This window comes from Molossus molossus, unplaced genomic scaffold (assembly GCF_014108415.1).
Source record: "Molossus molossus isolate mMolMol1 unplaced genomic scaffold, mMolMol1.p scaffold_m16_p_1, whole genome shotgun sequence".
Taxonomy (NCBI): Eukaryota; Metazoa; Chordata; class Mammalia; order Chiroptera; family Molossidae; genus Molossus; species Molossus molossus.
Window position 1 is genome coordinate 230,077,790 of NW_023425344.1, and position 15,538 is coordinate 230,093,327.

The following is a 15,538-nucleotide window of genomic DNA, read 5'->3' on the forward strand; positions in this document are numbered from 1 at the left end:
TGCCCCGGATCCCGCAGGTCTTTCCGGGGTCGCGACCGCAGGTCACGGTGGTCCCGCCCTCTAGAAATGGCGGCTTCGGCAGTGAGGGGCGCTATGGCTCTGCGGGGAAATGCTGGCCGGCCCGTTGCTTTTGTCAGAAAAATTCCCTGGACCGCCGGCTCGAGTGAGTGATGGAGACGTAGCAGGGGCGGAACTTTCAGGTCCAAGCGACCCTCAAGAGCTCTGCTTTCTGGGAGCGCTTAGGTCGGCGTGGTGGCTGGGTTAGGAGGCTGGGTTCGCTTGTGCTCACCAATGAGCAGGAAGAAATTTTGTTTGCAATTAACCGTTATGTCCCTTGAGCTTTTGGGGCACGTATTCGATCTCTTGTCTTTCTGGGTGTTTTGGTGGAAAGGCTGTTACTTGGAAACTATGACTTAACTGTTTAGAAGGGATTCTTTTAATTGTAGTGCGAGAGATGGATTCCAAGTGGCAAGATTGTAGGCGAGGAGACGAACTAAACGTCAGTTTCCATAATTTAGTCGAAAGATGAGGAGCTAAACTAGATCCATTTATGTTAACAAAACAAAATCGACAGCTTTTCGTGGCGGTGGGGTACAGAATGAAGGAAAGGGAGGGACTACTTCGAACTTTTTGGCGTTGGTGAATTTTGTGGTTAGAGTGCAGGTAGAAGGGAGATGAGTCAAGTTTAAATGTGTTGAGTTTGAAAAACCTGTAAGGTCTTCGTCAGGCAGTTGGACGAGGAGGTTGTGTATCACTGATTGAGAAGTGCATTCTGGAGCCTGACTGCTTGGGCTAGAGTTCCAACCTGGCCATTTAGTAGTCATGTAACCTGACGAAGGGAAGGTGATTTGGGTAAAGGGCTTACCACTGTGCTTCAGTTTCATCACCTGTAAAATGGAGTCAATTATGACCTTCATAAGATTGTTGATTGAATTAAGTGAATTTATATGTAAACTGCTTAGACCTGTGCTACATACAGAGTAAGTACTCTATAAATGATAGCTATTTTAGTGATTACTAAAATTGAAGCTCATAGGAGAGGCATAGGCTGGAGCTAGAGGGTTGTGAGTAATCAGTACTGAAATCTCTCAGCAACATCAATTTTTGTCAGCTGCTGGGTTTTTTTTTTTTTTTAAATCCTTACCCGAGGATATTTTTTCCATTGAGTTTTAGAGAGTGGAAGGGGGTATATTGGGGAGGGAGAGAGAGACTGAAAGAGAAAGATCAATGTGAGAGAGACACATTGATTGGTTGCCTCCCCAACCTGCGGGGCCAGGGATCAAACCCTAAACCCAGGTACATGCCCTTGACCAGGAATTGAATACCCCATCCTTCTGTGCTAGGGCCAACACTCTAACCACTGAGCATACTGGCCAGAGCTGTCAGCTGCTGTTTTGAGACAAAGTTTTTACATTTACTTACTACAATTTTGGTAAGCAGTTTTACAATTTACATTTTTACATTTGCTTACAGTCACTTTTATAGATAATCCATGTATTAGGTTAGTTCCCGTCAACAGTGGAACGGGGGTTATGCTTCTCTTAGTTTTTGTGGCCCAGGTATGATAGGATAGGAAGTAGATCAGTTTGTGTGCCACCTTCTCAATATGTTTTGGGTGAAGAACAAGCCCAGTAAAATGTCTTGCTTAGGCCCTGTGAAACTGCAAAGGCTCAGGGGTTTCTTTAGCATCTTGTAAAGAATGTAAAATTCCAGATCATAATGGGCTGATTTAAAACCCTCCAAAAGAACCTGTATAACATTCAACTTCGAGACAGTCTCTCTCAGTTCATTCATTCAACAAATATATTTTATTTAATCCTCACTCGAGGACATTTTCCCCTCATTTATCTTCAGATAGAGTGGGAGGGAGGGAGGGAGAGAGAGCGAGAAAGAAACATCGATGTGAGAGAAACACATTGACTGGTTGCCTCCTGCATGACCCTGACCAGGGCCAGGGCCTGAACACCAACCGATATGTGCCCATGTGCCCTACACCGGAATTGAACCCGCGACTCTTTGGTCTGCGGGCTGACCTCTAACTGCTGAGCCAAACCAGCTAGGGCCACTCAACAAATATTTAAGGAGTATCTATTATGTGGTAGGCATTGTTTCTGGTGCCTGCAGCTGTTTTTCCTTAAAAGCTGTAGATAATTTGAGGAAAAGGGTTACCTTCCAGAGCTAGTTTGTTTTGGGAATGTTTTCTAAACTTTAATACCTGGTTTAAAACATGTACATTTAACACGATTTTGTTTATCTTCCAGTAACATCTTCTGTGAGATTCTGATCTTGCCAACTGGTTTGACCAACTATTAGAGCTCTTCAGAAATTTAGTCCCTGTGGGTTGTTGAAGAATTACTAGATGTTTATTCATTTAGCAAATACTGCCTGACTATGTATCAGTCACTGTGGACATAGCGGACTCAGCACTAGGAGCTTACACTGTAGTGGTGGAGGTGAGGAGACTTACAAACAACAAATGTAGGCAGTTGTTGAACCAATGAGGTTAAATGAATTAGAGGAAATAAGCAATACGACTGCAAATTAGATAGTACAAGCACTGTAGTTCAGAAGAGAAAGCAATCATGTAGTTTTTCAGTCTTTAACATTATCCACTGTTCATCTTTGAGCCCTCATAGGGCCAGTGTGTTGTCTTGTATTGCAGAAGCCCAATAAAAGAATATTCAGTGAATGTATTTGGCCTGGGTCTTGAAGGGTAGTTACAGTTTAGGCAGGAGGAGATAGGATTATTGATATGTCAAGGAGAAAGAATGACATGCAAAGATGGGAATCCACAGGACACATACACAGAATTTCATTTGCTGTACAGCAGAGGGAAGGGAAATAAGGCAGGAAGGGTAGGTAGGGCCAACTCAACAAATTTTAGAAAACCAACTATTTAACTTAGTGTAAACTTTAAATTATGAAAGGCAAGTAATGAGATTTTATTTGGAAATCTCTAACATAGCTAGCAACACTGTATTGTAATTGTCTTCTATGTGATCTTCTTATAGGGATTATAATTCATGCACCTTAGCACAGTACCTGGTATGATGAAGACACTCAATATTTGCTGGGGATAAAGACTGCAGTCAACTCAGCAATTTTATCTATGTCCCCACCCCATCATCTCCCCAAGTCTGGTATATTATATCTTTATAGTCAGTACCTTAGCTGCCTCCTAAATCTTAAGTCTTCAGGAAATGCAAAGTAGCTCCTGTTCACAAGAAGTTTGGGGCTTCTGGGACCCCTTTTAATTTCTATCTGCAATCTAGAATGGAGGATACAAAAATGCATTAACTACTTTTAATGTTTTCCTATACAGGTGAGCTGAGAGAACACTTTGCACAGTTTGGCCATGTACGAAAGTGCGCTGTACCTTTTGTGAGTTTTTTTTTTTTTTTTTAAGTATTAATGTTATCCTTAATTCCTGATTTTCTTTTTTGTTGTTAAAGCATGTCAACTTATGCCCTGGCCGGTTTGGCTCAGCGGTTAGAGTGTCGGCCTGCGGTCCTGAGAGACCCGGGTTCGGTTCCCGCTAAGGGCGCGTACCTCGGTTGCAGTTTGTCCCCGGCCCTGGTCGGTTGTGTGGGTGGCGGCCACTCGATGTGTTCCTTTCACATCGATGTTTCTCTCTCTCTCTCTGTTCCTCTCTTTCCCTCTCACTCTACCTGAAAAAAAAAATGGAAAAATGTCCTCGGGTGAGGATAAAAAAAAAAGAAGAAAAAAAGGATAAAAAAACATGAACAATAAAATGACAATAAGTACGTGTCTACCAACAGTTGAATAAAAAAAAAAAAAGCATGTCAACTTATGAATGTCTAATGGAGTGAAGCTGTTGAGTATTTGTTGATAAAATTATGGGCAATACTGCTTGAAAAGTAAAAAAAACCTTATCCTATGCATTTGTGCTAGTTTTTTATTATAGCATAACAAATTACCACAAACTTAGTAGTTCAGAACAATACATATATTATATCTGAGTTTCTATAAATCAGGAGTATGGGTACAGCCTAGCTGGGTCCTCTGCTCAGGGTCTATATAGCTGCAATGCATATGTTAGCTAGGGCTTTGGTCTCATCAGAGACTCAACTGGGTAAGATTAATTTCCAAGCTCTTAATGTTGTTGGCAGAATTTGTCTTTCAACTGTAGGCCTGAGCTATCTGCTTTCTTGCTGGCTTTTAGATGGAGGCTGCTCTCAGATCCTAGGGACTGGCTGCAGTTTTTTGTTACCTGACTTTTCTGTAGGCTGTTTCCCAGCATGGCAGCTTGCTTCCTCAAAGTCAGCAAAGGGGTTTCTTTCTCCCATTGCTAAGACAGTCTTTATAGTCATGGGCGTGACACCGTATCACCATTGCCATATAACCTGATCAAGGGAGCAGTGTCCCATCACTTTTGCCATACATTCTTTTGGTAAGAAGAATGTTGTTACACGTCCCCACCCCCCACCACACACTCATGAGGAGGGGATTATATAGATGGCACACCTGGAGATCATGGGGCCATCTTAGAATTCTGCCTACTACAGTATTATAATGACCTGAGATAGTAGGATCATTTATCCCATTTTAACCTTTATCTTCATTAAGTTGGGTGCTTTTTTAAAAAGTGTTTTCAGCCCTGGCCGGTTTGGCTTAGCCATTAGAGCGTTGGCCCGCGGACCAGAGAGTCCTGGGTTCGGTTTCCGCTAAGGGCATGTACCTTGGTTGCAGTTTGTCCCCAGCCCTGGTTGGGGTCATGTGGGTGGCGACCACTCGCTGTGTCTCTTTTACGTCGATGTTTCTCTCTTTCTCCTGCTCTATCTGAAGATAAAATGCAAAAATTTCCTCGGATGAGGATAAACTAAACTAAAATAAAAAGTGTTTTCATATTTATTACATTTCCTTTGCATTCTCATGAAGATTTAGAGATCAATCTGTAATTTGTACTTTATCCCGGGCTGTATTTTTTTGTGGGCTTTCTACAATGACTGTTTTTGGCAGGGTGTGATGTGAGTACAGAGTTTACACATGCTTCACTAAAACTACCCCTTTTTTTGCTCATGGCACTGAAAAGGCTGTGGTTAAATATCAAAATAAACTATGTTAAGTACTTAACTCTTAGTTTAATGTTATTTGCCTTCCAAAATCTAATGGATTACTCATATCTAGTGCTAGTGAAGGTGTAAGAAAACTGGCACCCAAATTAAGTTTAACTGGTACCTTCATTTTTGAAGGGTAGTTTGGTAAAGTCTATCAAAATGAAGAATTTTCATTTGCTTTGATTTACCAGTGCTATTTTTAGGAATTTAAAGAAATTGTGGTCAAAATGTTCAAAGCAGTATTGTTTTAATAGTATCATAATTGGAAAGTATCTAAATGTATGTTAGTGGGATTGATTAAATAGATACTAATTCATTGATACAACAGAATTTTATACTGTTGATTTAAAAGAATGAAGCATGTAGCTCAGTGGTTACTGGTCTTGCTCAGCGGTTAGAGCAATGGCCCTCAGACTGAAGGGCCATGGGTTCAATTCTTAGTCAAAGGCACATGCCTTGGTTGCAGGTTTGATCCGGCCCTGGTTGGGGTCTTGTCGGAGGCAGCTAATCGATCTCTCTGTCTCCCCCTGCCACTCCCTCTGCCTCTCCCTTCCACTCTATCTGAAAATCAATGAAAAAATATCCTCGGATGAAGATTAACCAAAAAAAAAGAGAGAGAGAATGAGGCATGTATATTATGGACATGAAAATCTTTCTCTAAGCTTAAAAACTACAATTTTACAGAGTGTGAAATTTGTATTTCTTGAAAAGTTTCTCCAAAAAAGTTACAGCTATTTTTTAGTTGCCATTTTCCTCTTAAAAGTATGAACAAAATAACTTAGGACCTGCAGTTTACAAATCTTAGATTTACGCAATAGAAGGCTTTGATTCTTGGTAAAACTAAATAAAATGTAACAGGAAAAAAAAATTACTTTCTAGTTAAATTCTTTGTACTCACATTAGCAATCCAGGTTCCCATCTCATATACAGTATCTAAGTTTAACACAAATACACATTTTTTTTTCTTTTTAAATCCTCATCTCAAGATATAGTTATTGATTTTAGAGAGAAGAAGAGGGCAAGGGGAGACAGAGAGGCAGAAATATCAGTTGGTTGCCTCCCATATACACTCTGACCTGGGATTGAACCTGCAATCTAGGTATATGCCCTGACTGGGGATTAAACCTGTAACCATTTTCTTTTTTGTTTTATTTTTTTATCCTCACCTGAGGACATTTTTGCATTTATCTTCAGATAGAGTGGGAGGGGGAGGGGGAGAAAGAGAAATATTGATGTGAGAGAGGGACATCGAGTGGTTGCCACCCACAACTGGGGCCGGGGACGAACTGCAACCGAGTACGTGCCCTTAGCGGGAACCGAACCTGGGACTCTCTGGTCTGCAGGCCGATGCTCTAACCGCTGAGCAAACAGGCCAGGGCTGTAACCATTTATTGTGCATGATGAGGTGCCAATCAACTGAGCCACCTGGCCAGGGCCATAAAATTTTTAAGGACTTTACTTATGGAATGGATAATATGAACATACAGAGTGCTTTAGAAATGGTCCTGTTTATCTGAAGTAAGGAGTGAATCACTGGGACATTATCAGAAAAATTTCCTGTGTTTTAGGTTAATACTTGTATAATTTTTTTTTTTTAATCCTCACCTGAAGATATTTTTCTATTGATTTTCATATAGAGTGGGAGGAAAATGGAGAGTGAGAGAAACATCAAAGGGTTCCGCGACCCTGATCAGGGCTGGGGATTGAACTGTAACCGAGATACATGCCCTTGACAGGAATTGATCCTGCGACTCTCTTGGTCCTCAGGCCAAACTGCTGAGCCAAACCAGCCAGGGCTACTTATGTTACTTTTGAAGTATGTGGGCAGTTTATAAGGGTTTGGATTTTGGGGAGCAGAGCACAATAAGACTTTGTAACAAGATTGATTATGTACACTGAGAGAATAGACATCTTGGTATCTATCCTTTACATAGTAGGGCTGGTTGGGGTTGGGGACCATGTGTACAAGCACATTAGAATATTTTCCACGTGTGCTGATGTATAGGTTGTGAATGATTAAGCGCTCTGCCTTTTGCAGAAAGGGAAACACAAAAATTGTTGAAATTAACCAGAGAGTTCTGGGACTAGTTAAATAAGGATAATGTGTGCGTGTGTGTATTTTTTTTTCTTATTTTTCATTAGGAGCAGGTGATAATGGTAGTGGCAGGATGTGGGTGTTTGGTCTTAGAAATTACTGGAACTGTAACAAGGTTCTGAAGTTTAAATTTCATTTTTATTTATTTATTTAATCCTCACCCGAGGACATTTTTGCATTTATCTTCAGATAGAGCAGGAAGGGGCGGAGAAAGAAACATCGATGAGAGAGAACATCGATTGGGTGCCTCCTGCATGCCCCCCACACGGGGATCAGGCCCACAACCTGGGCATGTGCACTGACTGGGAATCGAACTGTCGACCTCTCAGTGCATGGGCCGACCCTCAGACACTGAGCCATACCCGCCGGGTGAAAGCTCATTCTTATAATTTATTTCTCCAATGGCAACAGAAAAGCAGAGAGAATGTTAAGATTAACATATGGATTAAGTTTTGGGTAACTAGAAGAGTATGTATATTAAAGCAAGGCTTTTGACATTCATTTCAATGTCTGTTGTCCCATTTTGGCAAATGTAAAAGAAAAGTTGGTAGTTTGATTTAGAGCTTCCAGAAACTTTCTCAAGTTCATGATTATTTTCCTAAATTTTGAATTTTTAGGACAAAGAGACTGGCTTTCACAGAGGTATGGGTTGGATTCAATTTTCTTCTTCAGAGGAACTTCAGAATGCACTACAACAGGACAGTCATGTTATTGATGGAGTAAAAGTAAGTCTTTTTCTGTCATCATGAACTATCTGTATATCAATTAAATAGGTCAGAAGTGTGAAATGACAGGGATTTGGAGAGATTTGTTGAAGAATGGTGGTGGTAGTAGAGTGCCCAGTTCTGAAAGGTCTGATAGGAAGTGAAGGAAGACCCTATAATGGTTAGCAAGCACATGAAACACCAAGCAGTAGAAACAGCAGCAGTTTACTTACAAATCAGGGGTTTAAATCCTGGCTTTTCCACTTACTATGTGACCTTGAGTCAAACTGATTTACAATTAGTTGAAATTCAGGGAGTCTTAAGAACAAAGAACATCCTCTTGACTTATTGATGCTGACCCCCTAATCAAAAGAGGTAGTCCTAAGGTGGCAAGTTTCAGTTTTAATGTTTTTGCAGACATTGCCTTTCTTTACAGTGCTTATTTGATTTTTTTCAGCTCCATGTTCAAGCTCAGAGACCCAAAATGTTGCAAGGGGATCAAACATCTGATGAAGAGAAAGATTTTTGAGACTAATGCTGCCTATTAAATAAAGGAAAAAAAAAAACTTGAAAGTTCTAAATGTTTTTATTTGAAACAAATAGGTGTACTAAGCAAGCGCTTATTTTCCCCCACTCCAAATCAAAACAGAACAGTAGGGACAAACATCATTTGGCAGGACAGTTCCAATATGTGAATGTCCTTCTACTCATTGTGGTAGGGGTTAACTTTACTCATAAGCAGTCATTCTTACACAAAATATTAACCCCAAAGTACTAACGTCAAACAAAAGGAAGTGATCTTAATTTCATGTATGGGGCAGTATGTTCTATAAATGCTAAAAGGTGGGAGAAGCACAAACACAACCCATTCTTTAAAAAAACTAAATAGTTCAAAGTAGAATTTTCCATCCCCCCTTTCTGCTGTAATAAAAAGTAGTGCTGGGGTCTGACACCCAGATTTGGTTTTTACCTGGCCCATTTACAAAGTATTCCCCCATGTGGCTTGCATCATTAGGGTATGGATAATAGTCCATTTACTGTGAAAAGAAGTATATCTACTCCTTCCTCCTCTTCTTGCCTTCATGCTCATGTTCCTTGGGGCGGCTGCTATCTGAGGGTCTTTTAGAGCCACCATGCTGTTTGGCTTCTTCCAAAAACTTGTCCAAACCAAAAGGATCTTCCTCAAACTGAACTGGTCCTTCTCGACCTCTCTGCCTACGGTCTGAACCAGAAAACTCCTTATCGGGAACAAATCTAGGGAAAAAGAGAAAGGATTATGAACTACTTAGTTTTCACTGTTGCAAACATTGAAACTGAGCTGTTTGCTTGGTACCTGTTGGTCTTTATTCTGGCTTCTAGGTCATCACCATACATGTCCTTATCCAGGTTTTTACTGGGTCTGTAAATATTCTGGGCCATATCTTTACCACCTCTCCAGGCTTGATCATAAACATTGTAAATTTCGTCTTCTCCACCTGCAAAACCACTGTCCATACCCTATGGAAAAATAGAGGACATTAAGAATATATGTATTATTTATTACAAGTTGCATCTGACTACATTCATTTATAACTGCTATTTTCAACAATCTGAACTCAACAAGATCTTCATTAAAAAAAAACAAAACCAGCCCATAAACTTTTGTTCATATCACCTTCAGGGTCCTTAAATTAAATAAGGTACTTATTAAAAAGTTTGGCTACTTTAGCAAAGTAGTCATTGATATTCGGGGATACCAGTATAAGCAGGTACTTAATAATTTCAATTTGTACTGACAGTTGCAAGATGAAAGAACTGTAAAACATCTGATGCTATTAGAGTAATATACCCCTCAACTGCCTGAGAACACCACTATCATAGCATGGGATAATAGGGCTCTCAATAAATATCTTAAGTCATCAACTTGCTTCATAAATTTAGAAAAATTTTCATCACAACATTTAAGTGATTTAAGCCAAAGCTTGTAAAAGGTGACTGTCAATATTTACTTATGTGGAACTTTCATGCCTAACCCCCTTTGCTCAGATCAGTAAGATACCATTGCATAGTGTTTAACAGAAGCTTTGGAATCAAGACAGCCCATGTTTGAAATCTGAGTTCCATTACTTACTAGTGTCACAATTTCCTCACCTTTAAATAGAGGTAGTAATAGTGTGACTTTATATGGTTTTTGTAAGGATTAAGATAATAGAAGTAAAAGACTTAACAATGCCAGAATATAAAAAGCACCCAGTAACTTATTAACTAGAAGAGCTTACTCAAATGCTACCTTTAGATCTTAAAACCTCCAAGTCATAATTAACTTTTCCTCGTCTATATCCCAGTACAACTTTATACTTCTATATTCTTACCACAGTCTGACTTATATTTATTTATATATATGTATTTGTCTTTTCCAGTAGACTTCAGGGTTCTTTGAGGGCAAAGGCATATCTAGCTTTTTTCTTCTGTTCTATATTTCGAGGATAGGCACTTTGCTTTGAAAAAATTTTTTTGTTATTTAATCCTCACCTGAGGATATGTTTTTATTGATTTTTGAAGAGAGGGAGAAAGGGAAAGAAATATTAATGTGTGAGATAAACCTGTCAGTTTCTTCTCATATGCACCCTGACTGGGGACTGAACCTGTAATCTAGGTATGTACCCTGACCAGGAATTGAACCTTTTGGTGTATGGGACAACACTCCAACTAACCAAGCTACCTGTCTAGGGCAAGGTATACCTATCTTTGATTTCACTTACTTATGGAGAGTAAATCATCAATGTTGGGTGAATGTAGACACAGAGGAACTTCTTCAGGCCTAACTAGCTAGTTAATGACAACTGAAATTGCTGACTAGCACTTTAGTTTTACAGCTTCATTTTTTAAAGATCCCAAGTTTATGGGTTTAAATAGCATTAAAATTTTTTCTCTCAAAGATCAATAAAAATAAGCCAAGAGCCCTGGCTAGTCTGGCTCAGTGGTTAAAGTGTTGGCCTGCGGACCAGAGAGTCCTGGGTCCGGTTCCCGCTAAGGGCACATACCTCAGTTGCAGTTTGTCCCCGGCCCCAGCTGGAGTCGTGTGGGTGGCAATCAGTTGATGTGTCTCACATCAATGTTTCTCTCTCTCTCTCTCTCTCTCTCTCTCTCTCTTCCTCCTGCTCTATCTGAAGGTAAATGCAAAAATGCCCTTGGGTGAGGATAAAAAAAAGCCAGAGATACTTTAGTGGGACAATGGCTCTATTTTAAAAATAAAAATAAAAAGTGTGGTCAGTTGTTTGAGCATTGTCCCATGCACCAAAAGGTTACCAATTCTATTCCTAGTCAAGGCACATACCCAGGTTGTGAGTTTCTTTTGAGAAATCAGCTGACAGTCTTAAGGGAACTCCTTTGTAGGTAACTGCTTTTCTCTTCCTGCTTTTAAGATTCTCTCTTTCTCTTGAACCTTTTGCATTTTGATGATGATGTGTCTTGGTTTGGGCCTCTTGGGGTTCATCTTGTTTGGGACTCTCTGTGCTTCCTGGATTTGTATGTCTGTTTCGTTCACCAAGGTGCGGAAGTTTTCTTCCATTGCTGTTTCAAATAGGTTTTTTCGATTTCTTGTTCTCTCGCTTCTCCTTCTGGTACCCCCAAGATGCGAATGTTGGCACACCTGAAGTTGTCCCAGAGGCTCCTTATACTATTCTCATTTTTTTGGATTATTTTTTCTTTTTGCTGTTCTGATTGGGTGTTTTTTGCTTCCTTAGATTCCAAATCGATGGCTTGCTTCTTGGCTTTACCTACTCTACTACTGAATCTGTGTAAATTATTCTTTATTTCAGTTAGTGCCACCTTCATTTCTGACTGGTCCTTTTTTATGCTCTTGAGGCCCTCATTAAGTTTGCTGAGGTTCTAAGTTCATTGAGCATCCTTATAATCAGTGTTTTGATCTCAGCATCTGTTAGGCTGCTTATCTCCATTTCACTTAGTTCTTTTTCTGGGGTTTTGTTCTGTTCATTCATTTGGGACCTGTTTCTTTGTCTCCTCATTTTGGCTGCCTCCCTGTGTTTGTTTCTGTGTATTATTTAACGAGAGGTATGGGGCTAGCTGAGACCAGATACTGCTCGTTTGAAAGAATTTAGGAAAACCTGAAGCAGGATCCAAGACAGGCCAATCCTATGATTAAGTAACTAGCAATAGCTTGGGTGGGCCTGAAAGTTGGGTGGGGCGGGGCCTCAGGGAATCACCAGGGTGGGGCAACCAGTATGAGCCAGGTTGCTGGAGGCCCATATGGTGGCCCTCTGCTGTCCTAGGGAAGGGCTCACCAAAGGAACAAAGGCCTCTGACAGCAGGTCTGTCCTGGAGAAAGCCCCCTCTCCAGCTCTCACTCCAATGCCAAACAGCTCAGTTCTTCCCTGTATGTCTCTGGCACCCTGCAAGCTGCCTCCCCTCCAAGCTTAGAGGGAGTGAGTCTGATAAGTCCATGCGCAGGCCCTCTAAGAGGAGCTGCCTGGGGCTCCAGCCGCCTCAGCCTCCCTGATCCTCAGTTCCTGCTGGTTTTTCCAGCCAGAAGTTATGGGGACTTCTCTTCCTGGTACTGGAACTCTGAGCTGAGTGCCTGGTGTGGGATGGGACCCCTCAGTCCTCAGGGAGGACCCTCCCAGCCAAGGTATACCCCTAATTTTTATCTGCCACACGTGGGTGTGGGGCCAACCTGTCGTGCTTCCGCCCCTCTACCAGTCTCAATGCGGCTTCTTCTTCAATTCCGTGGTTGTAGGATTTCAGGTGGTTTTGAAGGATGGTTGTTCTGTAGTTTAGTTGTAACTCTGATGTGGTTGTGGGAGGACTGATACTGCGTTTACCTACACCGCCATCTTGACCGGAAGTCTGACCTTTTCTTACTTTTTAAAAATTTAATTCTCACCCAAATATTTATTTTTATTGATATTTAGAGAGTAAGAAAGGAGGGATGGAGGGAGGGAGGAAGGAAGAAAGGAAAGATCAACTGACTGCCTCCCATATGCACCCTGACCCAGGGATGGAACCCACAACCTAGGTATGGGCCCTGCCTGGGAATTGAACCTGCAGTCTTTTGGTGTACAGAATGAAGCTCCAATCGAGTCACCTGGCCAGGTTCAGAACCAAGTTTTATAACATAATTTCTTTCATTTTCTACTAGTGTCTTAAATCTTAGCCAACCATTAAGAGGTTAAAATCAGAGCTGTTTCATCTTACTTGCCTCTTAACATTACAACATCCAACTTCCAATTTTTTTTCTGTCATCATGCCAGTGTACCTTAGGCTGATCCAAATCTATGATTTGTTCATTTTCTTTTCCCTGAGGATCGATATTCATATAAACAATTAAGATAACACTCTTTTTATTATACCTTGGATTGGTTGAACAGCCTTTGGTCATATTGAACTTCATTGGAAGTCCGAGGATTGGGCACACCAAGAGCAATGACTTCACTGATATCTCGATTTTCATTTCTTTGCAGTTTTGACCTGTTTTGAAATACAATGCCACTAACTGAAAACTCTTCACAGACAAGCTGAATTTCAATTTAAAAAATACAACCAATCTCAGAAGCATAGGAAATGAATATGTCCTGTTAACATTTTGTGAACAAATATTCCCTGATAATGCATCATCGGGTTGGCAGCTCTTACAGCATTTCAGCTAGATGATTATTAGAAGAGGTAGGGTTTTATAATTAGGCCCTCCTGTTAGCTGAAAAGAATTGCTAAGAGATTCATTCTTGACACGGAAGTCTTTAACACAAAAAAATCCCCTTACAACACGTGCTGAGATATGAAGTTGTATGGTCTATATTTGCTATTATTAAATGAGGCTGGGGGGGATACACATTAGATGTATCACATGAATCATTTTCAATAAGCTTGAATTAGTTTTTTTACCTAATCACATTTAGTAATTTTATCCTATTAGAATTTTAAGGAAATCACATCTAGGACTGGATTACTCATTACGATTTTCAGCATTCAGATTAATTCCTCTCCTGTTTTAGTATGTAATGCAATCTACATTGCAATGAAACCATGGTAACTGTCATTTATTTTGCTAGAAGCTCAGGTCTTAAAATGATTTCTATAGACAATCTGATTTTCATCCAGTCACAAGTTTACAGCTTTCCTATGTCATCATTCTCACAGCCACTTTACTGGTCCAATTTATGTACAGACCTATTTTGATTTTCATAGCTTAGGGATTTCAGACCAAAAATACATTCATTAACTGTACGCTTTCATACTTCATTCCTTTCTACACTGTATGTTTACCTACAACTCTAAATTTAGATCTTCTGGTTCCCTATGACTTTATTTATCCAGAGAGATGAACTATGCCATTAAACAACAAAGAGCACCACCAGCAGGAATCTTCTTTTTCATGTTTAAGATATGAATCGAAAAAAGTGGATTGTATCAATTCATAGGATGATGAGAGCCTTAAAAACTACTATTTGTAAAGAAATGTTCTAGCCCTGGCCTGTTTGGCTCAGCGGTTGAGTGTCGGCCTGTGGATCAGAGAGGTCTGGGTTCGGTTCCCGCTAGGGGCACGTACCACAAAAAAAAAAAAAAAAAAGAAAGAAAGAAAATGTTCTATATTTGCATTTAATCCTCGTTCAGAGTTTCACCTCCATATTACAATATTTTTTCAACTTTTCAGCAATTTCAGTCCTTAGCATTTGGTGAACCACAAACTTCACCAATCCCTACTTTATTCTAAGTTTGTTCTATAAAAGTCTGTACTTATTAAGAGTGCTTTGTATGTCAACTATATTTTAATTTTAAACAAAGTGCTTTGTCTTTTTTCCCAATTCATTTTATATAATAGCTCTGCCTCTTTGAATTTTAAGTGAAACTGCTCATGAGAAGAGGCCAATTTTCACTTCTTAAAAAACCTGCTCTTCTCCCCCATTGTACTCCAGAGTGCTCTGCATGTAAAAGGAACTCAATCAAGGCACTGCAGCTTATTTCCTGTCTAGAGAAATAGGCACATAATAAATTTGTCTCACCATTTGAAATTGGAAAAGAAAAGACCAGCAGAGTCCTATCCATTATCTTGTTTTTACAAACATGATCTGAATTTCCTGTTCTATATTCCCATCATCTCAATTCTAGCTGACTCTACAAGGCGTTGGAAGAAAAGATTACTTCCATGGATAGTCAATTCTTCTGCTAAGACAAGGTAAGTAGTTAAGTGCAAGAAAATAAATGCTGATCTATTAAGTTATCAAACTAAAAAGAAGCAAAATTGTTATTAGTGGAATAAGCCTCCTCTCTAAAAGGCCAACCTTCTTAATTCATATTTATCTCAAATAGCACCTACCTCTTATCAGGAGCTGCCCTGGAAAGATTCCGGTCATGCTGCCTCTCTTTTCGTCTGTCATGCCGAATTTCATCCCTCTCACGTGCCTCCCCATCCTCTGTGTGGACAGAGTTGAAAATTACGTCATCACTATACTTTAATATTTTGAACAAGAGAATATAGTCTTTAACCTTAGACAATTCCATGAAATTCGTTGTAGTCACATTCAGACCTTTTAACTTTACTTGCAATTAATTTAAACCCAATAGTATTAATTTTTTAATGTGAATTCCAGAATCATGCATGTAGCATAAGTACTTAGGAATAAAGAGTACTGATACTTTTAACTTAATGTGAAATGCAGCAAAGT

General features: G+C 39.9%; 2 protein-coding genes across 2 annotated transcripts in view; one reads left to right on the plus strand and one right to left on the minus strand.

Annotated features, from left to right (window-relative positions):
- The first annotated feature begins 38 nt into the window (after positions 1–38).
- Positions 39–8,436, plus strand: LOC118637483 (SRA stem-loop interacting RNA binding protein). Its single transcript, XM_036272977.1, has 4 exons — positions 39–163; positions 3,323–3,381; positions 7,791–7,898; positions 8,335–8,436. The coding sequence occupies exons 1-4, from the start codon at positions 67–69 to the stop codon at positions 8,404–8,406; spliced, it is 336 nt and encodes a 111-aa protein (XP_036128870.1). The 5' UTR covers positions 39–66; the 3' UTR covers positions 8,407–8,436.
- An 8-nt stretch (positions 8,437–8,444) lies between these two features.
- SNW1 (SNW domain containing 1) overlaps positions 8,445–15,538 on the minus strand; it is a 33,756-nt gene continuing 26,662 nt past the window's right edge. The window contains exons 11-14 of the mRNA XM_036272964.1: positions 15,190–15,286; positions 13,226–13,343; positions 9,211–9,374; positions 8,445–9,131 (exon numbers count right to left, since the gene is read on the minus strand). Of these exons, the coding sequence (XP_036128857.1) occupies positions 8,933–9,131; positions 9,211–9,374; positions 13,226–13,343; positions 15,190–15,286 (578 nt within the window). The 3' untranslated portion in view covers positions 8,445–8,932. The remainder of the gene's footprint in view (positions 9,132–9,210; positions 9,375–13,225; positions 13,344–15,189; positions 15,287–15,538) is intronic.

Bases quoted from the DNA above. Each gene is read 5' to 3' on its own strand.
- LOC118637483 (XM_036272977.1), top strand. From the start codon at position 67: ATGGCGGCTTCGGCAGTGAGGGGCGCTATGGCTCTGCGGGGAAATGCT. The intron at 3,382-7,790 runs GTGAGTTTTTTT...TTGAATTTTTAG, and splicing joins GAAAGTGCGCTGTACCTTTT to GACAAAGAGACTGGCTTTCA. The intron at 7,899-8,334 runs GTAAGTCTTTTT...GATTTTTTTCAG, and splicing joins ATGTTATTGATGGAGTAAAA to CTCCATGTTCAAGCTCAGAG.